The sequence below is a fragment of the Colias eurytheme genome, chromosome 4 (assembly GCF_061535395.1).
Source record: "Colias eurytheme isolate Ceu_HAF_F1 chromosome 4, ilColEury1 Martin Lab GWU primary, whole genome shotgun sequence".
In the NCBI taxonomy this organism is placed as follows: Eukaryota; Metazoa; Arthropoda; class Insecta; order Lepidoptera; family Pieridae; genus Colias; species Colias eurytheme.
In genome coordinates, this window is record NC_142983.1 from 10195928 (window position 1) to 10222882 (window position 26955).

Sequence of the window (26955 nt, forward strand, 5' to 3'; positions counted from 1 at the left end):
AAGCCCAAGAAAACACGATCGCGATATCCCGTAACTTGAGCAGATCACCTCGGACAGGGCAGAGCTCAGTTAATTAGAAAAGCACCATAATACTGCAGCCCAGTGTACACCGCCCCCATCAGATTTATAGCGCGGTTGCCTGGAGATAAACATTCATTAATTAAAAAAATATTATTTAATGAGTCCGAATCGGGTTTTGATATGTGCTCGCCTGTGTCGGGAAACTAATTTGTTTTACGTCACGTTCGGTTTAATTTAATTTATTGGTTGGGGTTTGGATATTTGAGATTATGCAACAAGGTATCGATGGGAATCTTGGACTTGTTTTCTCTATTACACGAGTATCTGAGGTAATGTTTAAAAATCCAACTAGGTTCAAACGTTCAAAGATTATTTTAGCGAAACGTGTGTGCTTGATTATTCAATCATTATCTTAAACAAAATATTAGTTACATGTTATTTATTTTTATTATAAAAATAAAATGCCTAGACTCAAGAGTTAAAATGCTATTATAAATTTCAATAAAACCATATAAGCAATATCATAAAGCGAGTATTAAAATGCTATAAAACCAAAGTAGATGCTCCTAAAATGATTTTAGATCTGTATTTTTATGAATACTCAGAAGCATGTCACATTAAAATTAACTGGTAAATAGTAGTATAAATGCGTATAAACGTATAGATAGAGATGATAAAACCAATATAGTGAAGTAATATCGATTCAATTACACCGGCAGACCACACGCAAGACATTAAGTGGTCGTTGAACATATTGCGTAAACGTGGACTATAATTTTATTTATATTGCATTCTTGTCTAAGATAAATCATAATTAGGCTTGAAGAAACTGAACGATTTTTTGAATAACTTCTCCGTGATTATGACTGTTGATTTAGAAAGCAAATTTTAATTGTGTTAATTATTACATATCATACTCAAAAGTAAATATTTCAAACGTTTTAAAGAGCTTTTTAAGTTTCTTATTGCATTAAAAGCTAAAGGCTATGAAAGTATTTCTCAAAAAGTTAAAAATTAAGATTTGGTTCACGCTTTCTTGCAAGGCGACACGACTGAAAATTTGAAATTCAATCCCGAGAAATCCAAGGATACGGTCGGCGAATGCGCCGAAACCGAACAAATCCAAGCGGCGGGTCAACAAACCCAACAGACGACACTTTTTGCCCGAAACTTTCTATACTTCTTTTTTGAACCTCAATTATTTCCAACTTTTTATTCCACGTTATTTGGACGGGTTGCAACTGAAATTGTTTACACGATTTATGTGTTAAAATGTTTAGTTAAGTGTTGCGCGGCCGGTGACGACGCTCTGCAATCACGTGCGAAAATTCTCACTAATGACAGCCGTGCCTTAACGACATCGGAGAAAATAAGATGAGAACTTATTTAATCGTCGGTTCGTTCAAGAAAAAATACGTTAAGTTTTTACATAACGTTTCGCGCAGGGGATTAAGCAAATAGTTTGACATTCTAAAGGATTTTCGCAGTGCGCCGATTACAGATTGTTTTTTATTTACCGATCGAACCGAAGATAAGGATAAAGCAGACCTTTCTCAGCGTAATTCCGAGCGCCCTTTAGAGATAATCGAACTTACAGATAATTAATTCATTAAACTCAAATCGAGAATCGAACAATTCGCATAGGAAATCTTTACAACTCTTAATTGAAGTCAAATGGTGGCTCGTGAGTGAGATAATCGCTGTGCCATTAATGATTTCAATTTAGAAGGGCATTTCGAGTATGTTTCAGAGATCACTCGGCTTGTATTTAGCTAATGAGTGATTGATCTGCGCGACAAAGTGGTACGCACACCTGGCTTATTTGCATAAAATATTTTGCAATTATGTTTGTTTTTAGTTGTTTCCACGTCATCGCTCTCTACCTGCGGTATTTCATATTTAAGTCGGTGTATATCTTGTTTACAAGCCAGTGTTTTAGATTTATTGAATTTAAATGAATGGATTGCATACTAAGCAACGAATGAAGGTAATTCTAAGTACTAAATTGTATTTCATTTCTTGAATGAAATCATAGAATGCTTAATTGCCCTGTTTATTGTCTTGTTAACGATAAAATAATATAAAAAATTCAAATTAAATATCGAAACTGAGCTGAAAATTTATTTTAAAGTATAGACCGAGGGAACCCAAAATACCGCGGAATTGCCAATTCAAAAACAAACATTAAGCTCTCTAAAATTCGCAAAATAAGACGAGCGCATCACAGACTGTATAAAGGATAAAGGAGGATGCGGGGTGCCGCAGGGGGGTGCTCTGGGACCAGTTACAGAAACAAAGACTGCCCGGTACGTCGTCGAAGTCCGTATATCAATCTTGTTGCGTCAACTGTCCTGCCCAAAACGTACGGCGAAAAAACGCGGCCGCAAAAACGATCTGAAAAAGAAATACGACAATGAATCGCTTACTGTGAGAAGTGCCAATTAAAATTTGATAGATAGAAAGCGGTTTTCGGATGTCGACTTGATGAACGGGGATTTAGGGGACTGGTTCAGATTTAAGTACTTATTATCTACTTACCTTTGACTGTAACAAATGGATTGATGCGAAGGAAATACATCGCCAAAACTGTAACAATCAGCAATTAGTAGCTGCTACATTTAGTTTCAGAATAATGAATCGAAATAAAATTGAAATGTATTCAATATAACAATCAGAGTCTCGGAATGCCACTAGTCTCAAAGCAAAGCCAATAGATGTCGAAAGTAAAATGATACGGACACATAAATATTTATGGAGGCCGTAAATAGTGGTCCAGTCAATTTTACTCGTACATTATAATCCAGGGAAATTGAGTTGAAAGAGCTTGGGAATTCGACATATGATGTTTTAGGATTTATACCTATGTCAGGAATGATTTGCAATTAATAAATAACATGGTAAAGAAAACCAAAAGAAAAAAATATATTTAAAACTTTAATGACGATTCATATTATATGCTACGAAAACACAATGAAAATGTTACGTTGAAGTGAAAGGTTTCAATTAAGTAATTACTTGAATTATTACTTAAATAAAAATATAATGTGTTATAATATCGTTGTAGTTTGAAAAGGTTTTTAGAAAACATCAATCGGCATTCTACTCTTAAAGAAAATAATATATTTGACAAGATGTAAATATTTTTAATAATTTCTTATCAATTAAATATTCAATCTTTAAAATAAATTATGAACTAATCAGCAGTGTGTACGTTAGAGAGTTGAGATATTAAGAGGTGCTTTGTAACTTAAACACGAATTATTTCATACCGGTACGTTTCTAGTTATTTCTACGGGAATTTAACCTCAGGTACCTTATCATTTTACTGACTTTCTTCAAGTTTTCATACTGGTTAGTTTATGACCTTTATAATATGAATCTTTGCTAGACTTCTCATAAAACGGATATTTACTGAATAAGGAAGTTTGTAATTAACATGTAAGAAATTGTTTCAATATTACATTGCATGGTTGTTTGATTACTACAATAGATAGTGACAATTTAATCTCTCTTTTACAGTCACACCAAGTTTCTTTTCGATTATCTTTGATATACCTTATTTTCCTAATAATTAATCCTTTATTCACCAGGTAAAGTGGTACGCTACAGCATAGTCTCCGGAGACATTGGTCATCACTTCACAATAGAACCCCACACTGGAGCTATAAGAACATCAGGACAGCTGGACAGGGAAGCTGCGTCTTCTTACCTTCTTAATGTTAGAGCTGCCAATGGAAACACTGCTAGCTATGATCAGACACAGGTAATTAATATTTACTTTAATTTATTATATGTACATATAGGAGGTACATACTTCTCCAAATTGTGTAAAATTTAGAAACGAAATAAACTTTTTTTTTTACATATAGAAGTTTATCTTAACCGTTAAAATTACTTTTTAAATTATATTCTTTTGATATTAAGGTAAGGAAAATTTTGATACTTTACTAATGTATTTTTTAAAGTTTCTTACCTCACAATTTTTAACTTGGTGAACTGACTTTGATGATTATTATTTTATTTGAAAGCTGGTGCCTTTTATTAAAATTTAATCTAGTTCTAATAAGTACAAAGCGGTTTAGTTTTTGTTAAAAACATTATGTCGAATATACAGTGCTTAATACATATTTTAGAGACTGACAGAACCTACCATTTATATCCCAATCATTCCCAGGTTCAAATAACATTAGAAGACGTAAACGACAATGCACCAGAGTTCGGCACGTCATCCGTCAAAGTGTCTGTAGCAGAATCAGCAGCTATCGGTTCTGTAGTATACGCTGCGAGAGCTACTGATGAAGATGAGGGCAAGAATGGACAAGTGACGTATACTTTGCTGTCAGCTACTGGGCCTGTGAATACCTTTGCTGTGAACCATCAGCATGGACTTGTGACGTTGTTGAGGTTGGTATTGCCAGTATACATGAATAAGTGATAAAATGAGAATAAGAGTAATGATGAATGAGTAAAATATAATGAAATTGTTTGTCAAATTACGGTTTACGAACGTTTATGAACCCTGATTTCCGAACTTGTTAAGTTTGTCTTGGAAGAAAATAATAATAACATTAAATTATCCATAATAAATTGTTTGTTTAGAATTGTATGAATATATTGCACATTCTGCGCCTTTAATATCAATGATGAATTAAAAAAATTGGAAACGGAATTAAAAATTCCGTTATCAGGAATTATCTGTAACTGAGTAATTTTATTAAGAGCGTGCTAACAATGAAAATTATGCGAAATGTACATTTTTGACATTTAAATTGAATTTGTAATAAGTGTGGTAAAGCAATAAGCAAAATTATATAACATTTTTAGATCATTGGACTACGAGAACCAAGTACGTCACACACTAGTGATATCAGCTAAAGATGGCGGATCGCCCTCACTCAGCGCGAACCTTACTCTGGTCATCGATGTGCAAGATGTCAACGACAACCCGCCTGTCTTCGAACATGACACTTACAGCGCTAATGTTTACGAGTCTGAGGCTGTTAATGCAAAGGTATTCATTTATTTATTTACTTTTTTCACTATCAAAGTGTAAAGGTAAATGTTAATTTGATTGTATTGTAAGAAGTCAACAAGAATCTTAATACGATCGATGATAGCCATAAAACGAATACTATACGGATAAGCAAGGTTCACCAACAACATCTTACATAATTAGTTCATAAAGATGTAGTTGAGATGTAGTAACAATGATAATGTAGATAACATTGATCAAATACAAATCAGTATAACTTAACATTCAAACCGTTTCAGATCATAGAAATCCAAGCGATAGACAAGGACACGGGGAACAATGCTCGCATCACATATCGCATCGTATCAGAGAACAACACAGAGTACTTCAAAGTCCAGCCCAGTAGCGGCTGGCTGCAACTCGCGAAGGAACTCGACCGGGAATCGATCCCGCGACACAACATGACAATAATAGCCACGGATAATGGCATCCCGCAAATGTCGGCGACCGTCAGTCTAATCGTCAATGTACTAGATGCTAACGATAATGATCCAGTTTTCTCGCAAACTAACTATGAGTTTTATGTTGAAGAGAATAGAAAATCTGGAGCGTTTGTTGGTAAAATAGCAGCGAACGATGCGGATTTGGGAGATAATGCCGCGGTCAGATATAGCCTGTTCCCGTCGAATACTAGCTTCGTTGTCAACCCTGTTACAGGTGAGCGTGCAAATTTTGTTTTATTAGAACCAATGGTAGAACAAATATTTTCAGTCTTCAATATTTGAGTTGTTAGGGCTGCGATAAAATTGCATAAAATTCATTTTTATTTAGATTACATAAATTTCCAAACAACAACATTCTCGTAATCCACAACTAAAATGTAGCCAAAGCAAATATATCGGACAAACAAAGCATAGCGATTACTTAAATAATTCACGTGGTACACAAAATTAAGAGCTGTCGGCATAACAAAGCTAACAGAGAAAATGAACATAAAACAATACAGTTGAATGGGAACGCTCCACCGATATTTGCGCCGGCCGGCTGCCACTCACGGGTGTTTACCCACCGACCTCTCGCCGGCCCCTTTGAAAGCTAAGACCCAAAGTGTGTTGTGACTCGGGACTCATCGACTGACCAAATAGTTTGTGTCAACAGAACTGCATTAATACTTGAACAATTTAAAGGAATAGGGAGCAGTTTTGAGTTTGTTTGCCGACCTTCCCATGAATATCGTTTACGATTATGATTTCTAAATGGCATTCCTGCTGTTCCGTTTAAAACGAGATTATTACGATATACTACTTTGAATATCAATGCAACGAGCTCGTAATATTATTTGAATGCATTTATTTACTGTAAACAATTTGCGTTTGCAAAAGCATACGTATTTTCAATAAAACGAATACATTAATTTATTAAATACTTTTTCAATAGGTAAATTGATACATATTTTTTTAAGTATTTATAACCTTTAAATGCCCAATTAATATAAGGAAAATTTTCAGTCATGTGAAAAGAGTAAATTAGGTGTCGTCATGTACTTAAATAGATACAAAAACCGTGCACGAACCGATAAGGCGCAAATGAAAAAGGGGATGTTCGTTATCGTAAGTGACTGATGAATAAGCACGTCTCATACCGGCTTATCCGCGATCGACACCCCTTAGATAGTTAGCATCTTTAATGCAACCCCGAGCAGAACTGTAAATCATGCTCGATGACAACTGTATGTAGCGAAGTGCCGATAGGCTCTCCAGATTTCCTCGTATACTTTTTCGGATACAACCTCTTATGTCCATAATCGTTCGTGACTTGTTCGTTTTATTCGTCGGCGGTTCAAAGACGGCGTTTGACGCCGAATTCAGGATACTTGAATCAATCCTTTATGCCAATTATTGGACGTTTTCGGAACAGATCAAAATGTAAAGTACTCCAGCGGGATTTACTTTTTATTGTCATTACTACACCTTTTAATTGGACGGGTGATTTCTGATAATGTGGGAAGACCTTAATTATCGTAGCCAAATATATTAAACGGGATTAATTAAACAAGTTTTTCATTCATTCCAATTCGGTCTCTTCTTACGCACGATTCAAAATACTTATATAGATACTTTATATGTACACATATAAAGTAGTTTTTTTCACGTTCTATGTGAATAAAAACGTATAATAAAAAGCACGTGATAAATAAGATACGAATAAAATGAAGACATGTAATAACCATTGTTAAACGTTTCCATTTCTGCTTCATGTATCCGTTGCAATCATCTAATTAGGTGCGTTCCGACGCGTACACAAAAAGCATCTTCATGCAAACTGTCGATCCATAAAAAATAGCATCCACCGTCCTCCCAATAAATAACTTTGCCACTACGGGCGTCTGTGATGAATTTCTACGCGATCACGTCGAGTTATAAACTTCCTCGCATGCCCGTGCGCCGTGACCCGCCATTAACAATTATTAAAATATTGCTATATTGAAGTCTCGCTTTTCTATTCGATGTTTTATTACGAGCCTCAGCGGCGAGATACTGTCGTCGAGTATTTAATGCGTACAGACGTTCATGTAGGATGTGGGGTCTCAAACCCGTTTGCGTGACTGATACTCTTTATTCAATACTATAATGAATGAGACTTACTTAATTGCATATTATGTAAAGGAAATAAACGTCGACATTCGTAATACGCATAATATTAAATATTATTTTTAACGTTATGATTGAATTTTTCAGGGATCATCACTACCAAAGAAATGTTGGATAGAGAATTCAAACATTCTTATTCCCTTTTCGCTGAGGCCAAAGACCAAGGTTCTCTTCCACGTTCAAGCAGAGTTCCAGTTTCTATAAAGATCACTGATGTTAATGACAATGCTCCTGAAATAGTTGATCCTAGAGAAGATGTGGTCAGCGTGAGAGAAGAACAACAACCTGGTGCTGAAGTAGCGAGAGTAAAGGCAATAGATAGAGATAATGGAGTAAATGCATCAGTGACATACTCTATTCTGAACGATAGGGATACGGATGGTTTTGGCGTATTCGTTATTGATTCTTCAACTGGTGTTATCAAAACAAGTACAGGTAAAATAATGATATTCTTAAAATGTATTTAAGGATAAACACGTTGTTAAAATATATTCAATTTACTTCGTTTTGTTTTTTTTCTTTTGATTACGTTTGTCAATTTTCTTTATTTCCAGTTCTTGATCATGAAGAAAGGTCAATTTATCGTTTAACTGTTGCTGCTATGGACGGTGGTCATCCTCCGAGACAAACAATTCGACAACTGAAAGTGGAAGTCTTGGATTTGAATGACAATAGACCTACATTTACCAGCTCAAGCCTATCGTTCAAAGTAAGTATATCATTATGAATAAGTATATGAATAATTTTAATATTTCTAACAAAACGAACAAAACTTCATTTGTATTTTTTTTTCTTGCTGCATAAGGACTTATGATGTAAGTTGGTGAAGTTGTTTTGATTCAGTTATAATATTTATTATATAATAATTAATTGTTTTTCAATTTCAGGTGCGAGAAGATTCTAAAGTTGGTCACATTGTTGGTACAGTTACGTGCTGTGATAGTGATATACATGAAAATACCATAAACGGAGAAGAAGAACGACAAATATCCTATCTTTTAATGTCTTTAACATCGGACCATTCACCAGGAACCTTCGAAATTGATCGAAGAACAGGATCTTTGGTTGTAGCAAGACAACTTGATAGAGAAATACAAGACGAATATAGACTAGAAGTTAGAGCTTTAGATACATCAGCGACAAATAACCCACAAAGTAGTGCAGTCACAGTTAGAATAGAAATAATTGATATCAACGATAATGCTCCACAGTGGCCCGAAGATCCTATAAAAATAGAAGTATCTGAAACTACAGCAGTCGGTATGACGATCTATAATTTTACAGCAAGAGACTTAGATGCTGGTGTCAATGGAGAACTCAGTTTTCATATTGTTTCATCTCTACCAACATCAAAGAATATATTCAATTTAGATCCATTAACAGGAACACTTACGCTAATGTCTCCGCTTGATTATGAAACACTTAAAGAATATTGGTTAGTGGTCGAAGCTGTTGATCAAGCAACAAATATAACTGAACGAATTTCAACATCAGCCACAGTTCACGTAATGGTAACAGATGCGAATGATAATACACCAACTTTTGTATCTGCTCGAAAAGTATCTGTGACACTCAATGCTTTGACAGGAGTGCTATATCAAGCTTTAGCTATAGACGCTGATTCCGGTGATAATGGTAAAATTTCATACTACATATCGAATGGAAACGATAATTCATATTTTACGATAGATTATAGTACTGGAAAGTTGTCCTTGTCAAATAAATTTTCATCAGATGCATCTAAAATGAAACCAGGTCAATACAAGTTAAATTTAACTGCTTCTGATCATGGCCATCCATTTCCTAAGCAAAGTCACATGACTTTACAATTACATTTACAAGAATCCACTAATACCCCGCCAAGGTTTACAGAAACATTGTACAAAGCTAATATTAGTGAAGATATTCGTCCCGGTAGTTTTGTAACGAGAGTTGTGGCCAAGTCATCTCGAGGAAATTCAGGTAAGAAAAAAAAAATATATTTTTTTTTCATTTTTACAATCATTTAGAAGAAAAATATAGTATGATTTTTTTTATTAAACATATTAAGATTTAAAGATTTTTAACATTCTGTATTCTTTCCAGGTAATCTCAATTACATGATTCCATCGGGAGTAGCAGATGATAAATTTGCGATCGATGAACATACAGGAACAATCACAGTGCGATCGAAAATAGACCGAGAAGAAAAGGAACAATACACATTTCCCGTCTATGTGACTGATTCTGGTACATTTCAATCTACTACCAATTTTGATGTAGCAACTGTTACCATCAGTATTCTCGATGATAACGACAATGCTCCTGCATTCAAACCTGGTTCTTGCTACACTTTAACAGTACCTGAAAACAATGATCCCGAAGTTATACACACCGTATCAGCTACTGATAAAGATATCGGAGCTAACGGCGTTATAACATACAGTATTACTTCTGGAAATAACGGAAATAAGTTTTCAATAGACTCCACATCTGGAAAATTGACTGCTAAGACGCTTGATCGTGAAACTCAATCTAGATATGAATTGACAATAACTGCGTATGATCATGGATCACCCTTAGCTTTACAAGGTTCTTGTAATATTACTATTATGGTTGAAGATCAAAACGACAACGACCCGGTTTTTGATACAGGTCATTATTCCGCTGCTATCCCAGAAGATGCCCCTATTGAAACGTCTATAATTAAAGTTAGAGCAACCGATGCCGATTTGGGATATAATAAACGTATTGTGTATTCACTAGCGAATGAAAGCCAAGGTTTATTTCGTATAGATAATAAAACTGGAATTATCTTCACCACTGGGTAAGTTGAATAACATAATTTAAATTTAAATTATTATGTCAAATAACTTTAAAAATACTGTATGAAATATTATTATATTGTGTCTTATCTAATGAAAGCTTTTTTCCTTTCAGGCACTTTGATAGAGAAAAAGTTGGTTTATATCGTTTTGAAGCGGTTGCTACGGATCAAGGGCGTTATATTGCTAGATCACAAAGAGTATCTGTTGAAGTAACGATAAATGATGTGAATGATAATAAACCTATATTTACTAAATACCCATTTCGAGAACAAATGGCTACGTTAACACCTCCGGGCCAAAGTTTACTACGAGTTGCAGCAACAGATAACGATATCGGCATAAATGCTGAAATTCTGTATGAACTTCTGGATACTTCCAACCACAAATTTCGTATAAATCCTACCACTGGTGTACTTACAGCTACCCAAAGCCTCGCAAGTGAAAATGGAAGACTGTTGCACTTGAAAGTAATAGCCAAAGATAAAGGCAATCCTCCGCAAAGCTCAGTGGGTCTGATTGAATTACGTATTGGAGATTTCTCAGACCAAAGTCCAACGCTAAATTTTCAAAATTCCACCTACAATATAACTATTGAAGAAAATTTGCCTTATGGTAAAGAAGTTTTGCAAGTTACCGCATTGCGAAGTGATGGACGACGTCAGAGAGTAATTTATGAAATCGGTAATGGAAATGACCAATACGCTTTCGAAATCGATAGTAATACTGGCATCATAAGGGTCAATAATTCTGAAAATTTGGATTATGAAACTTACCCAGGACCAAGAAGAACTCTTGTTATCGTTGCAAGAACAGAAGGTTCACCAGTCTTATATGGATATTGCGAAGTTATAGTAAATCTTTCTGACCAAAATGATCATGCACCAAGATTTACGCAACAGCAATACATAGCTAATGTTTTTGAAGGCAACACGAAAGGTGAATTTGTCGTTCAACTAGCTGCAAAAGATGATGACAAAGGTGCTAATGCTAAAATTTTGTACCATATTGTGGATGGCAATCACGATAACGCCTTCATTATAGAACCAGCGTTTTCTGGATCAGTGAAAACGAATATTGTTCTCGATCGAGAAATACGTGAGTCGTATAAACTGACAGTTATTGCAACAGATGAAGGAAACCCGCAAATGACTGGAACGGCCACACTTCGGATTAATATTGTCGATGTTAATGACAATCAACCAACATTCCCACCACCAAACGTTATATCAGTATCCGAAGGTATGTTTTTTATAAATTATATTAAAATATGTATATTACTGTCTTCTTGTACTCTTATAATGTAGCTTAATTTCAATTAAGTAATGCATGATATTACCTCTACTCTAGTAATTCAATAATTGGATCATTTTTCTTTCTTTATTTTAATTAAATACGTTTTATCTTAATTTAAAATTTAAAAAATATTTATTCTATTCTACAGGAACTGAAGTTGGATCAATACTCACATCTGTGACTGCAAACGATGTCGATACCTATCCCGCTTTGAAATACGCTTTAGTAGATGATACAAATATGTTTTCTATAGATAGATACAGCGGAAAAATAGTGTTAAATAGAGGATTGGATTTTGAAACACGCAAAAGTTACACAATAAATGTCACCGCATCAGACACCGAACACATTACTGATACGAGTTTAACAATACAACTCACTGATATCAATGATAATGCTCCCGTTTTCCAAGATGTTTCTTACAACAGCGTTTTACCAGGTAAAATATGAATCATTACACTATTAATTGAAGATTTTGTTTGATTAAAAAAAAACATTTGAGCGTTTCTTTAAATACAGGAAGTATAATAGATGTAATCTTTGTATTTCAGAGGGATCAGGTACATTAGAAGTCGGTGTTGTAAAAGCCATCGATAATGACAGTGGAGAAAATAGTAACATTTCATACACGTTTCTACAACCGAGAGAAGGCTTTTACATCGATGCTACAAGTGGAGTTATATTCGTCAATTACAGTGCATTACCGACTAATCGTAGAGACGTTCAATTAGCTGTTGTCGCAACTGATCATGGGAAACCAAATAAATCAGCCATTGCTTCTGTGAGAATAAGCAGCGGCGCTTCTTCGGAAATCAAACCTTTTATTGGACAAGATACGTACAGGTAAATATAACCAATATTTATTATTTATTATAATATCATGTCTAATTATTCGAGTCCATCGTTTATATTTAAGAATGTTGTAAATTTAAGTTAACGTAAATATCTGCTTCAATATTATTAGGACTAATATTATATTTTATTTTTTCCAGAATCACTGTAAATGAAGACACGAAAGAAGGCACATCTTTATTGCAAATTGGTGGAATCAACGATGTCCTAAAGAAGTACAATCTTGATTTTCAAGTAATAACTGGAAATGAAGGCGACTTTTTTGATATAACAACTGAAGGAGCGTTAATACTTGTTAAAAGGCTCGATAGAGAATCACAAGATTCATATACACTTGGGCTAGCTGCTGTGGAGCAAGGAAAAATGTTATCTTACAAGCAAAATAAAACATCTATTGTAATATTTGTAACAGTTACGGACGCAAATGACAACGCTCCCATATTCTCAATAAACAGCTATGAACTTACTGTCTCTGAAGATGTCAAAATTGGATATTCTTTAACACAGCTATCTGTTACGGATTCTGATTTATATGGAACACCTAATTCGGCTATTATTTATAATATTACATCAGGAGACGATGATAAATTGTTTTATGTGCATCCAACAACCGGAGTTTTAACTGTTAATCAAACACTTGATTACGATACGGGAAAGACAAAATACAAGTTAGTTGTTGTTGCTTGTGACCAAGGAATTCCATGTTTGTGTAGCGCTGCTTACATTGATGTCGGTATTCTCGATGTTAATGATAATATGCCAGCTTTCCCTGTCAATGAGTACTTTGAAAGTATAGCTGAAAACGAAAGAGTCGGTACATCTGTTTTCACAGCAAGAGCTACAGATTTAGACAAAGGAAAATACGGAACTCTGAATTACTCAATAGGACCTACAGTAACAAACTACAATAAAAATGATGATTCTTGGAAAATGTTCCAAATAGATCCAATTAGCGGGCTGGTCAATACAAATGCTGTTTTTGATTATGAACAAAAGAATAAGTATGAATTCTCAATTAAAGCTTCAGATATGGGTGGTAAAAGTTCTACAGTAAAAGTGAGAATTGATGTCGAAAGCAGAGACGAATTTTATCCTCAATTCACACAAAAAACATATAATTTCGGGGTCCCCAAATCAGGAGCGTTGCCCGCAGGATACGTTATTGGACAGGCAACAGCAACCGACAGAGATAAAGGAATCGATGGCCGTATTGTTTATCAACTCTCTACGTCCCATTCTTACTTTAAAATAAACAGGACTACTGGTGTAATCATTTTAAAGAAGAAAGTGGACTCTGTACAAACCTTATTCGGTGGAGATAAATCTATCAGTTTAGTTATTACAGCTAGTTCTGGTCGCCAAGGATCATTAACAAATAAGACCGCTGTAGAAATACTATTAGATCCAGCTGCTGTAATATCTGATGGCACAAATATTTTGAATGATCCGGCACTAGCTCAAAATAGTGGCTTGTCTGATTGGGCATTAGGATTATTGATCGCCTTTATTTTCATCATCATAATTTTCGCAGCAGCATTTTTATTCTTACACATGAAAAATAAGAGACACAAGAAAGAAAACAAACCAGGCTTGAGTTCAGAAGGAGTAGGAGCGACAAATAGCTATGTTGACCCTAGTGCATTTGATACGATACCAATTCGAAACACTGGTGCAGTAAATGCAGGAAACCAATTTGCCCCACCGAAGTATGATGAAATACCACCATATGGCGCTCATACAGCTAGCTCTAATTCTGGGGCCGCAACTACCTCTGAACTATCAGGGTCTGATCAATCAGGTTCTAGTGGTAGAGGCTCAGCTGAGGATGGAGAAGACGGGGAAGATGAAGAAATAAGAATGATAAACGAAGGGCCACTTCAAAGAGAAAGACAAGCAAATGGAGTCGACGATGATAACTTATCTGACGTTTCTGTACATAATACGCAAGAATATTTGGCACGTCTCGGCATCGTTGATACTGGAACTGGTGGCGCGTCGACTTCTTCACGAAGATGTTCAGAAAACGTTGCAAGTAAGGACACAATGTTGCACCATGGAGCTATTGATACTATGCATAATATTTTCGATGAAGACGGACCCCATGAAAATGATATTACCAACTTAATTTATGCCAAATTAAATGAGGTGACGGGAAGCGATCGAGGTAGCAGTGCAGATGAAGCCAGTGCTGCCGTAGATAGGGCAATGGCATTAGGAGCATTTCCAAGTGCACCAGGAGAAAACACTGCGGTACCTACAGCAGGCCCTTCTATGACGGGTAGTTTAAGTTCCATAGTCCATTCTGAAGAAGAATTAACTGGGAGCTACAACTGGGATTATTTACTTGACTGGGGTCCTCAATACCAACCACTTGCTCATGTTTTTTCTGAAATAGCTCGACTAAAGGACGACGCCGTCTCTCTGCAGAGTGGTAATAGCGGTGCATCGAGTGCTAAAAGTAAAGGAACTTCAATATCAGGAGGAAAAAGTGTACCACCGCCTTTATTAACAACTGTTGCTCCTAGGAGTTGTCCTGCTCCTTCACTATCGTGTAGACAACCTCAACATTTATTACCTAGGTCGCCTATAAGCCACGATGTTCCTGGTGGATTTTCAGCTGCTGCAGCGATGTCTCCTTCATTCTCTCCGTCTTTATCACCATTAGCTACTAGATCCCCTTCAATGTCCCCGTTAGTTGGGCCAGGTCTTCCCCCCGCCCCCGGTAACAGAAAACCCCCTCATTCAACTATGAGACTATAATCTAAGACCAGTCTATATAACTTTAATTGTAAATAATAACGACTGTTTGCCTTCTAAGTATTCGATTAGTATATTTATTGATCACCGATGTAATCGGATTAGTTATTATTTTAGTATCATTTTGTGCATGTTATTGTATTGTATTTTCCTGAATATGCTCAAAGTGATTTTAAGCGCTTATTACCGATTTTGCGGTAAATGTAAATAACTCTATTCGGGTCCTAACTTTAACTGTATATAGTAGTCTGTAAATTTAGTGTCTTGTATAATATAAATTGAAGACTGCCATGTAATACGTATTAGAAAACAAATCAGCTTTACTGTAAGCTATAAGAATAGGTATTCCACTAGGCTTGATATTTGCTATTTTTGTATAAATCACAATCAATTTCAATTAAACAAACAAATTTGTATAATAATGTAATTGTCTTTGTATAATTAAATGTCTGAATAAAGTTCTTTCTGTCTTATATTTTCTACTTGAATATTGTAATTAGAGCAATTTTAATACTGTGATTTTCGTCTTAACATAGCACTCCATTCGTAATATTTATCAAAATATGTTATTCTATAAAATTAATTCCATAGACAATAAAGTATTGCGAGTGGAGTGATCGAGTGTAAATAATTGTATTTTATAATAAGTTCCCAATGACTGTACGTGTTGATGTGAAGAAAATAATAAAACTGTACAATTTATTTTGAGTTTTATTTGACAATATCGTTTAGAAGTTATCCCTATAGGTAATATTTAATCCAACCACAGATAATTGTGACAGATACAACTAAGGTTCGGTTTCACCATATTTGAGTTATAGGTAGTGGTAGTTATAGTTAACTTTAGTGTAAAATTTAACAATAACAGTAACGGTGACTTCTACAGTGACAGCGAAATGGGTTGCACCAACGTATTTTTTAGCATAATTAAAGTTATCGAAGTTTCAACTCAGATGACATCTCATTTTGTATTTAACGTTAACAATAGCTTTAACCGTTGGAACACGAGCGGTTATAGTTACGTGTTAAAATTACATGTGTCAAATCGCTGTAAATTTTCAAATGGGCAGCCTTTGCAACTCATATTTTTCCAAACCATGTTTGTTATTGCTAAAGTAAAATGGTGCAACCCAGCAGTAATTTATTTCCACTAAGTACATAAATCTCTGAAATAAACAATAAATATAAAATAAATCTAGATTTAGTTCGAAATACCTTTCAAAGTTACTCATATTAGGTATAATCAATATTATGTGATATTTTATCTGAATATTGTTAGTAAATTCTGATACATGCATTATAATGCAATCCAAAGAAATAAATAGTTTTCAAAATATGTGGTAGTAACTAGTAAGAGTCCAAAAACGACACTTTCATGATTCTAGACTTGTAGTGTAAAAATGAATATCTGCTTAAAATGATTATCATTTTCGCTTTCAGTCTATGCTGATTTTGACAAAAGATGCACTTTTTGTTGAAGTATATGGGCCATTTTCTTTAAAGCATAATATTATGTTGCCCATAAAAATATTCAGACTTGGTTCAGGGTTACACTTGGTTAAAATAAAACAAAAAGTACCATTAAAGCTCTTTATTTCCTATTAATACACGTTTAACATACATATCACAGTTGGGGCTATTCTACTAAACGAACTACTTATCACATAGTTAGCAAGTCTTTATGACATGAATTCTCAAACCGAACTCAATTTTAAGTGACCATACTCAAGTATCAAAATTGGTCCTATTAGAACACGATTGGGCTCGATTTAAAACACCATAATTGTTGGATAGTTTTTTTAGTAGTCTACTTAAATTCATCTCAAAATTGAGTAAGGTTTGTGAGTTTTTAAACGTCAATAATCGATACATGACGATTTCTACGACGCCTAAGGCAAAAGTTTAGGCAAATACAATGCTATACATACAATAACTCGAATTATGCAAAATTGTAATAGTCAAAATACCTATGATATAATATGGTCGCTTTGGTGTATATTACGAAATAAACCTAAATTAGCATGTGAAATTTATCTAAATAAGGTAATACCAAAATTACGTTAACAAACTATAGCAAAACATACCTACTTAATACATAATTTTTCCAATTAATTTTTTTCCAAATTTAGTATAAATTAGTAAATTCAATCAAACCTAAAGCGTAAAAGTACAATTTTATTGAAGTGAAACTTCTTTATCGGGGTTGGAAAAAGATTTAGTGTAACATTTTTCCGTTACGCGCCATCTTGTTTTTATCCCTTACACGCGTGATTGACGTATTTCTGTAAAGTTGCATATAGTAAATTATTTTTTGAAAAATAAGGTCATAAAGAAGTTTCACTTCTTACGTGTGTACACTAGTACACGCACACATTTTTTAAAATTAACATTACCTTGATATATAATATTAATAATACCATAGTATATAATCACAAAGTAGATATTATGCTACTGCGTTTAATTGAATGCCTTAAAACTATCGCTGTTTAAATTCCCACCGTTTTTGTTATCATAGATATGCAAACAGACAAATATTTAAATTGTTAGATAAGTCACAACTCTAAACGGAAATTATTAAAAAAAAAAAATAGTGAGGATTATAAAATGGATACGGATATAATAAATAACATGTTCTAGTCCAAAAAATTACCTCCCGCTAAGCCCATTATAGGTACAATAAATATAATCATTATGTAAAAAAAAACAACACTGTAACTTAAAATGTATAAAAAATAAATATAATTATAATAATTCTGCAGTAGGTAAATGATCTACGCCTTTACTCAAAAATATATAACAATTTAAATATTTGCTCCATAGTTTATTAATAATTTAGTGAAACCAATGAGAAGTTATAAACAATCGCCAAAGTGATATATATTAATATTTTTAATGATAGTAATGGAGGATGATATTATAATATGATAAGATTTGATAAGAATAACAGATATAAATAAATAATTAATAATTTATACGTTTATATAATTAAAAATATGATATTTTCCTCTTCCATAAATTAGGAAAAATAACAGGCAGATATTTCTCAAAACTGTTATTAATTTAAAAAAAAAACACATTGTGTGAATGTATAGTAAAAAAACATAGAATTTTCTAGTGGGAACTCGCACGTGTGTTGAATATAAAACATAAATTGAATCAATTTATAAAATGTCTTCTCAAACATATAAAAGGTGATATCCGCTCGAACGAAGGGGATATGTATTACCTACATTAGGGCAGGAAAAAATAAAACGCAATAATATTGATATTGCACATTGTGAAATTAATATTTTTTGATTCAAGATTTTTTTACATTTTTCCACGAAATTCCATATAGAAAAAAATGATATGTATTAAATTTTTGAACAATAATAGGTAACGTGGTCATTTATTTAAAATTTTACGTAATTTAAAAACATCGACAATACAAATCAAACAAAAAATAATGATATCGCACAAAAAAATCCCAGCAAAATCTTTTACGATATTCTTCACATTTTCATGTTTTTTTCTTCAAAAATTTATAACTTCTCATTAGCATTTTACTACTGAACCCTAAAACGATACAACCTGCTACAAAACTAGTAAACTAACTCTTGGTGATATTGTTTAAATGCATGTCGATAACAATGTCGTCAGAACCGAGGGATTTCTTACAAGACACTATGTCTAAATCTGTGGTCGTCGTTGGTAGAGTGCCATTTGTCGCTACTGGCTCCTGGAAATAAATTTATTAGATAAACTATGCGATTTATCTATACTAATCTATACTATAATATAATACATATTATAATTCTGAAGTGTTTGTTTGTTTGTTTGAACACGCTAATCTCAGGAACTACTGGTCCGATGTGAAAAATTCTTTCGGTGTTAGATATGCCATAGGTGTTAGATATCGAGGAAGGTTATAGGCTATAATATATCATCACCTTCTATACTAATATTATAAAGCTGAAGAGTTTGTTTGTTTGATCACGCTAATATCAGGAACTACTGGTCCGATTTGAAAAATTCTTTCGGTGTTAGATAGCCCATTCGTCGAGGAAGGCTATAAGGCTATATCATTACGCTAAGACCAACAGGAGCGGAGCACTGCGGGTAAAACCACAGGAAACAGCTAGTTTAATTATTTGCATCATTTTTGCATTAATGTATGAATTAATATTAGCTCTTCATTCCATAGGTTTCCAAAAATCTTATATTTTTTGTAGATAGATTAGATTATAATCACATCTGCATCGGTCCAGTTGTTTTGTGTTGAACAAATAATCGTGTTGTAGTGCATTTTTTCCATTATCGTATTTTACACACATAATATACCTACTGATACATTAAACGAACAATGTAATAATACGAAGATTATCAGAAAACCGCGGTGCAACAAAAAATCACAATTTCAAAAGCTGAACCAAAACAGTAAAAAAGTAAGCATTGACTAAAAATGGTTTCAATGAAATGACAGAACTTGAAAAAATTAACTACCAAAAATACATAAATAAAAATAAAAGGTAGAAATAGGTAATATTCCTTACCATAGAAGCAACAGCATCACAAGCCATCAGTTCATGTTTGGACATGTGCTCCACAATGGCTGCCGCGTAGCAGTCACCTAGCATGTTGTTTGTTGTTCTGATCCTATCCCTGTAGAAAATGAATATACATACTTTTTTATTAATATTAATATTTTTTGTGTAAACCAATTAAATTGTAGGTATCTATAATAGTATTTAATGGTAAATTTTTAAATATAGAAACTCGTGGCATCATTACTAGGAAACGATTTAATCGATCTTGAAAAAATTTAAAAATACACATTAAGGTAAAAAAAAAAGTTAAATTTGTAGTTATTTCTTTAGTTAATAATTTTTTATTCAAATGCCTTAGATAAATATGAATTGATCCAATTTAAAAAAAATGTCATAAAGCAAAAACATTGGGATTTGATCACTTTTTATTTTACCATTTGCCACACGTAAAAAAATTCTCCCCAAAATCTCAAAGATACAATACAAGTACTAACACAAGCCAATCAACAGCGAACAGCAGTGACACATCATGTGCCGGAGCATCCACAGCCGCCAACACAACCAGTAATAACACCATCGCTGCTGACGGTACTGACGCAGATGATACGGACGCCGCTGTTGATGTTAGGCTAGAAACATCGACATATTAAAAGCTTTAAAAATACAATTTTAAGATGATATAAAAATATAAAAAAGATCTGAAAACAGTAAAGTTATAAAAGAAGGCATTGCTGCTGACGGTACTGAGGGGGATGATACGGAAACCGCTGTTGAAACATCGATATAATAATAAAGTTAAAAACACAATTATCACGATGACATTATTGTTTTTATGAATATTATAGTAGGGGAGCCCAGGATGCTAAATGTGGATTTACTCGAGCGTCACGGGAACCTATTAGAATTGGTAGATTAGACCATAGCGAGAAAAAAAGGTCCTATAATGTTTTCACTTTTAGCGGTGGGGAAGGGTTTTTTGATTTTTTTTAATTTAAAAAAGAAAAAAATTGGCTTGGAAATACTCAAGCGCGTTAGATATTGATATTTTGCATGCTCCAGGACGTCACTGAAAAAAAGTATACGTTAATCTGACGATTTAAGTGGCGATTTAATCGCTATGAAGAAAGGGTAAAAAATTTAAGTAATATTATTCGAGCGCGTCAGATTAATATATGGGGGGGGTTAATTACAATATAAGAAGTCCCCATTTCGCTAATCTGACGATTCGAGCTCAACCTTAGGAAATTATGGATTATTCAAATTTTCCAGCGGGGCCCCTGAGCGCACCCACCAACCATAACTGCTCATAATGACTAGAGGTACTAATGAATAGCTAAGGTACCGTCCCTTATAGTAATCTGACGCGCTCGAGTAAATCCCAAAATCCCCTCTTGGGCTCCCCTACTATTAATACATAATGCGGTAAAGAAGTCATTGCTTCTAGTAGAACTGGCGCTAATTGCTGAGGCTAATAAGCTGAGGATTTAATCTGATAAACACGGTTTGGAAGAATTAAATTGGATTAGTTAAAAAAAAGAAATTAACAAAGGAAGTCATCGCCGCTGGTGGCTCTGACGATGACGATACTCTTGATGTTAAACTAGAAACATCGATTAAGATTATTATAAGAATTATTTAATTAAAAAAAAATGATAAATAGCTAATAAGAAATGAATAGAAGAATTTCTAAGCAGTGGGGTCTAATAACCTCCATATTGCATAGTATTTTTCGAAAATATGTTAAAAAGAGTTGATACAGAGATGTTCTATTTATTAATAAGTATCTATATAGATAATGCGATGGAACGATGATTATTTTAGTAACAAAGATTAAATGTGTTTTCGAAAACAATTTAAACTTCAAAAGTATTCTTATCAATAAATTATCATTTAGACTGTCTACACAAAAAAAGAAACAATTGGAAGAACATATACCTAATTACATTGACATAGAAAAACAGTAAATTACCAATAGATAACATAAAATAGGACTACTTTAAATTGATTAGTGATTACACTTTTTATATTCCCAAGGGCATCTGTGATGTAAAAATAGAAAAAAAGTATGGAGATATTTATATTTAAATTAACGTGATAGATAATTATTTACTATTATTTTATAAGAAATACTTACAAAATCGTCGCCAGCTGAGCAAATCCAAGATGCATGCCATTCATCTGGCATATGAACACACTGGCCACCGCTAAGAACAGCGCCGTGCCGTCCATGTTAATGTTGCAGCCGATGGGCAGCACGAAGCGCGTGATCCGCGGGTCGATGTGCAGCGGCCCTTCCATAGCGCGGAACGTTATTGGCAACGCCGCTGCACTACAAACCGACATGTTGACGGAGTTTGGAACATTTGATAGTAATGTAGACAATATGAACAATGAGACTGATTTAATATATAATGTTCATGTTAATGTTGCAGCCGATGGGCAGCACGAAGCGCGTGATCCGCGGGTCGATGTGCAGCGGCCCTTCCATAGCGCGGAACGTTATTGGCAACGCCGCTGCACTACAAACCGACATGTTGACGGAGTTTGGAACATTTGATAGTAATGTAGACAATATGAACAATGAGACTGATTTAATATATAATGTTCATGTTAATGTTGCAGCCGATGGGCAGCACGAAGCGCGTGATCCGCGGGTCGATGTGCAGCGGCCCTTCCATAGCGCGGAACGTTATTGGCAACGCCGCTGCACTACAAACCGACATGTTGACGGAGTTTGGAACATTTGATAGTAATGTAGACAATATGAACAATGAGACTGATCTAATATATAATGTTCATGTTAATGTTGCAGCCGATGGGCAGCACGAAGCACGTGATCTGGGAGGAGTGATAGTAATCACATTCATGAGGAATGTTGTATTTATATTGTTTTATAGTGTATGTATTTATGTATTATATATTGTATGTAGGTAATAATAATGAGACTGATTTAATAAATGCCGTGCGCTACGAAGAGATTTATAGTACATATTATATTTACGAAGTAGAAAACAATACGACCAATAACTTAATTAGTAACATCTTAATCGAGAATGTTATATTTAGACTCAACAAAAAATCCAATTTTATCCAAAAACATTAATATGGAAATGCAGTCAAATACATTTAAATAGTATGAAGTAATTAAATTGATAATAATGAAAAAATGTTATTGATACACAAATTAATTGCTTGATATCTCTGATAAATTTACATTTTAATTACTTTGTGAAATTCTGATTGTAAAGGGTTCTAACTTCTAATGGAAACACCTTAATAATAATAAGAAAAAACTAAATTTGACTCTTAAAGAACAATCACAAAATAAAAAATAGCAAATGAAATAAATTCCTCAACTTATTTAATTCACACTCTCCTATTTTTTATAATTCTATTAAAAGCTTAGACACTATAAAGGTTTTCTAAGAAAATCAACTCACGTAGACGCAGTAGCCGAAGCCGTGAGCATAGCATGTGATAATCCCCAATAGAACTTGTATGGATTCCGTTTTAGAAACAGAAAATATAACAACTGCATTACAATCAGCTGATAGAGAAACACCCCTATAGCTACTGTTGCTATGAACCATGCTAATTGGGACATCACTTGAGCTGAAAGAGGAAAATATAAATTTTATATGTATAAACACAATAATAATTGTAAGAAGGTCGTATTCGTATATCGGCTGGTTTCTGAATTGAGAATGGATTCGATTAAGTTTTGTGAATGCACTATATGCAGTTACTTACACGAAAATATTAAATCAGTATTTAGCATAGTTTGAGACATTCTTTAAATACTTAATTCAGAAACCGGCTGTAAGACCTTCAATATTATAACCCAAGGAATTTGAAGTCCACTTTAAATGAAAAATATACATTGGTGGTTATTGTTTCTCTGTAGGGTGATTGCCTGGTTATTAAATATTCATTGATATTGATTTGAAGATCGATATGCTGATTACTATTAATTTATGGACCTATGTTTTTTATATACAGTTTATGCTCTCGTAATTGTACATTATTTAAGCATGGCAACCATCAGCTGTTAAAACGTAGTATTTTCCATAACATCTTTAGTTTTTGACTATTTGGACAAATAAAGAATGCTTTAAAATATTCAACCAATAAATACTATAAAATAGTTTCTAAGTATTTTTCAATGTTTAAATCAGTTTTACCGATCTTCTTCCAACTACTTTAATTCAATTAGATTTTCAAGAGACCATTTATAACAAGATTTACATACTGACCTACATCATCAACACCAAGAATCTTTCCAGCGATCACACTGCTGACTCCGACCGGTGTGAACCACATGACACCGGTCACCATTTTCATTATCACTTCGAATATTGCTTGAAAGAAATCGATCACAACCTGCCCTTTTGGTCCCAGAGTACCTAACAAACTACCGAATACTAAACAGAAGAAAACTAATCCTAGGGTATTTGTTCCCGACCTAAAAATTGATGAAGACATTACTTATAAATTATTACGAAGACTTTTTTCATTATAGAACTAATTAAATTAAGGTATCCATTATCTTGAGAAATTACATACCTACTGAATGCACCATAAGATTATTTAGTTCAGAAATATTTCATTGTCATGTGTTTAACTTTGAAAGCATGTTATACAAAGAATTTCGTCACACACACCATTAGCCAGAACACTTAAACTGAAGTAGAAATTCAGACGTAAAATCAATCTTACCTATATTGCACTACTCGAACTAAAACTCGTTCCGTATCATTTTCCGTTGCATTGTTCGCAAAGAACGATTGAGGTTCTACATATACTGTGTGAGCTTGTTGGAATGCTGCTTGCACTATATTATCTGGGAAGATATTTCTAAAACAAAAACACTTTTTGGTAAACCCTGTTAAATAGAACGATCACGCTTTATGTGAAGAACATACCGGCCAATATCCAGAAGGCTGTCCAATATATTATGATCCCGATTTTGAACTATTCGTCCATTATTCTCCTTCAAATCAGATTCGCCTGGATGAATAAGCACAGCCAGAAGTATACCAAGGAATGCGTTAAACATTGACGTCAAAACAAAATACGACAACGTCCGTAAAGCTATTTTACCACTCATCTTAGCATTAAGGCTCGCAGAGCCAGCGATCAAGCTCGCTATAATTAATGGTAAAATCATTAATTTGAGGAGCCTCATAAATAACTCTCCGGGATACGAAATAATCATGTGAGCATCTTGGCCCAAGTGATACGGTCGAAGACCAAATCCTGGAATTGAAAAATATTTATCATATGAATTTATAAGGGTTGCAATTTTGGAAGAAAAAAATATCACATGCTTCGTAATCTTTAAAGTGTTTATAAATAAGAATAACAAATAGTTCATTATTAAAAAGCCTACTGATCTTCAATGCAATTCAGTTAAACCAATTATTATACATTTCTAAGTTTTCATAATACGGAATTGTGCTACATTAATTGATGTGATTTTATTTTATAATCAGCTTGCAGCAACCTTGCACAGTATTTAACTAGGGTGAAAAATTGTTACTGGGTTAATTTTTTAATTATTTTTTTTAATACCAGGTATTTACAATTCATTTATATGCGTTCTTATACTTGACATTTTGTAGAAAATATAAAACAAAGAAAGTAAGTACCTATTATTTCACAAAACTCAGATTCCTTTGTCATCAATAAACCTGCACTCATTGTTATTAAATAATACTGACCTACAGCAATCCCACTGAGAACACCAGCCAACGTTACCACCAGTAAGGTGTTATCCATGAACCACTTCCTCATTCCCGTGTATTCGACAGGCGCAGTCCTGCCTTCCGTAGTCTTCGGCCCCCTATCACCTGGGCCCATCTTTGCGAACAAATATTCTGAAATACGGTCACCTTTCTCCATTACAGGTGAAAATTTCTTTTATAGTCCAGATGGCTGGACTTAATTTGGGCTCTTTCGTTGATTCCAATTGTATGGCAGTTGTGAATATGATACAAATGGTTAATTCTTTTGTTCTAATGCTAGTTACAAATTTTGGTTTAAATATGCATGTTTATGAGTTGGTCACTTCTTTTAATACGTTTTACGTGTCCTATTGTCGATATCAATTCAGTCGTAAGCACTTTACTTGCTCGCGCCGCTCCTGAACGCGAAGTCTCATATTAAATTGAAAGCCGAGGCTTTTGTTGTTTTTGTGTCAAACGTGAAGCCATACCGATATGCGCGCGCATGTTTCGCTTCAATCATTCACTGTTTTGTAATAGCATCAATGGATGAAGTACATTAAATTATCGGTCATACGATTTCATTTAGCGCATACTACAAGAAGCAATACATGCATTGAAGGAACGTTAAGGAAGCATTTCGTAGAATTGATTGTGACATGCGCAGTACTGTTACTACGCATATAGCAACGTGACCTATACATACTTATAAATAATGGTCTTTTTCCTGTACTATATATCTTTCAATGAATGCACTTCGGAGACAATGGTTTGGGTTGGGGTGACAAAACTAGATATAATATGACCTTAAGCAATAGAATTCTATAATGCTACAATTTAACTAGTAGCGCAAAGATAGTAGAAAATTCTACGTATTTAGCAGTCATTTACTTTCCCTACGTTTTTGTTTCAAAAAAGACAGATAAATATGTAAATTTTAGTATGTATAAAACTGGCAGTATGATAAAAGACTCAATAGCAACAAATGTAGAGGCTTTGACATTTCATTAAATCAATATTTGTTCAGCAAAATATTTAATCAACGCTAATTCTTCTGACTGTAGTCATTTGGTTAATAAGTTTATCTTTGTTTGTTTTGATAATCTATACATATAATAAAATCGTAGGAAAGTCAAAACTGTACATTGAATATTTTTTTAAAAGAATACTTGATCCATGATCTATAATCGATATAGAAGCCAAAAATATAGTTTTTAGAATTTTTGTCTGTTTGTCGGTTTGTCTGTTTGTCTGTTTGTCTGTATGTATTTCCGGGCTAATCTCAGAAAGTACTGCATAGATTTACTTCAAATTTTGCATGAATATTCCTAAGAGGTCGGGTGAGGATAGTTT

General features: G+C 33.8%; 2 protein-coding genes across 2 annotated transcripts in view; one reads left to right on the forward strand and one right to left on the reverse strand.

Annotated features, from left to right (window-relative positions):
- The window catches only part of ds (dachsous cadherin-related 1), a 252376-nt gene extending 236321 nt beyond the window's left edge, over positions 1–16055 (forward strand). The window contains exons 5-16 of the mRNA XM_090101410.1: positions 3612–3784; positions 4196–4425; positions 4846–5032; positions 5293–5710; positions 7732–8079; positions 8199–8353; positions 8532–9606; positions 9730–10450; positions 10564–11690; positions 11893–12183; positions 12296–12587; positions 12737–16055. Coding sequence (XP_089957536.1) covers positions 3612–3784; positions 4196–4425; positions 4846–5032; positions 5293–5710; positions 7732–8079; positions 8199–8353; positions 8532–9606; positions 9730–10450; positions 10564–11690; positions 11893–12183; positions 12296–12587; positions 12737–15356 — 7637 coding nt within the window. The 3' untranslated portion in view covers positions 15357–16055. The remainder of the gene's footprint in view (positions 1–3611; positions 3785–4195; positions 4426–4845; positions 5033–5292; positions 5711–7731; positions 8080–8198; positions 8354–8531; positions 9607–9729; positions 10451–10563; positions 11691–11892; positions 12184–12295; positions 12588–12736) is intronic.
- A 2791-nt stretch (positions 16056–18846) lies between these two features.
- Positions 18847–26167, reverse strand: Eaat2 (Excitatory amino acid transporter 2). Its single transcript, XM_090120251.1, has 9 exons — positions 25600–26167; positions 24802–25135; positions 24596–24733; positions 24133–24341; positions 23320–23491; positions 22014–22208; positions 20374–20508; positions 19886–19994; positions 18847–19071 (listed from the first exon to the last, which is right to left on the reverse strand). The coding sequence occupies exons 1-9, from the start codon at positions 25778–25780 to the stop codon at positions 18943–18945; spliced, it is 1602 nt and encodes a 533-aa protein (XP_089976377.1). The 5' UTR covers positions 25781–26167; the 3' UTR covers positions 18847–18942.
- Positions 26168–26955: the final 788 nt, after the last annotated feature.

What these genes read in the sequence shown, in the direction of transcription:
- Eaat2 (XM_090120251.1), bottom strand. Translation starts at nt 25,780, where the DNA reads ATGGAGAAAGGTGACCGTATTTCAGAATATTTGTTCGCAAAGATGGGC. An exon ending in TCTCAGTGGGATTGCTGTAG is followed by an intron (nt 25,136 to 25,599) that starts GTCAGTATTATT and finishes TTTCAATTCCAG; the next exon opens with GATTTGGTCTTCGACCGTAT. An exon ending in GTTCGAGTAGTGCAATATAG is followed by an intron (nt 24,342 to 24,595) that starts GTAAGATTGATT and finishes ATCAATTTTTAG; the next exon opens with GTCGGGAACAAATACCCTAG.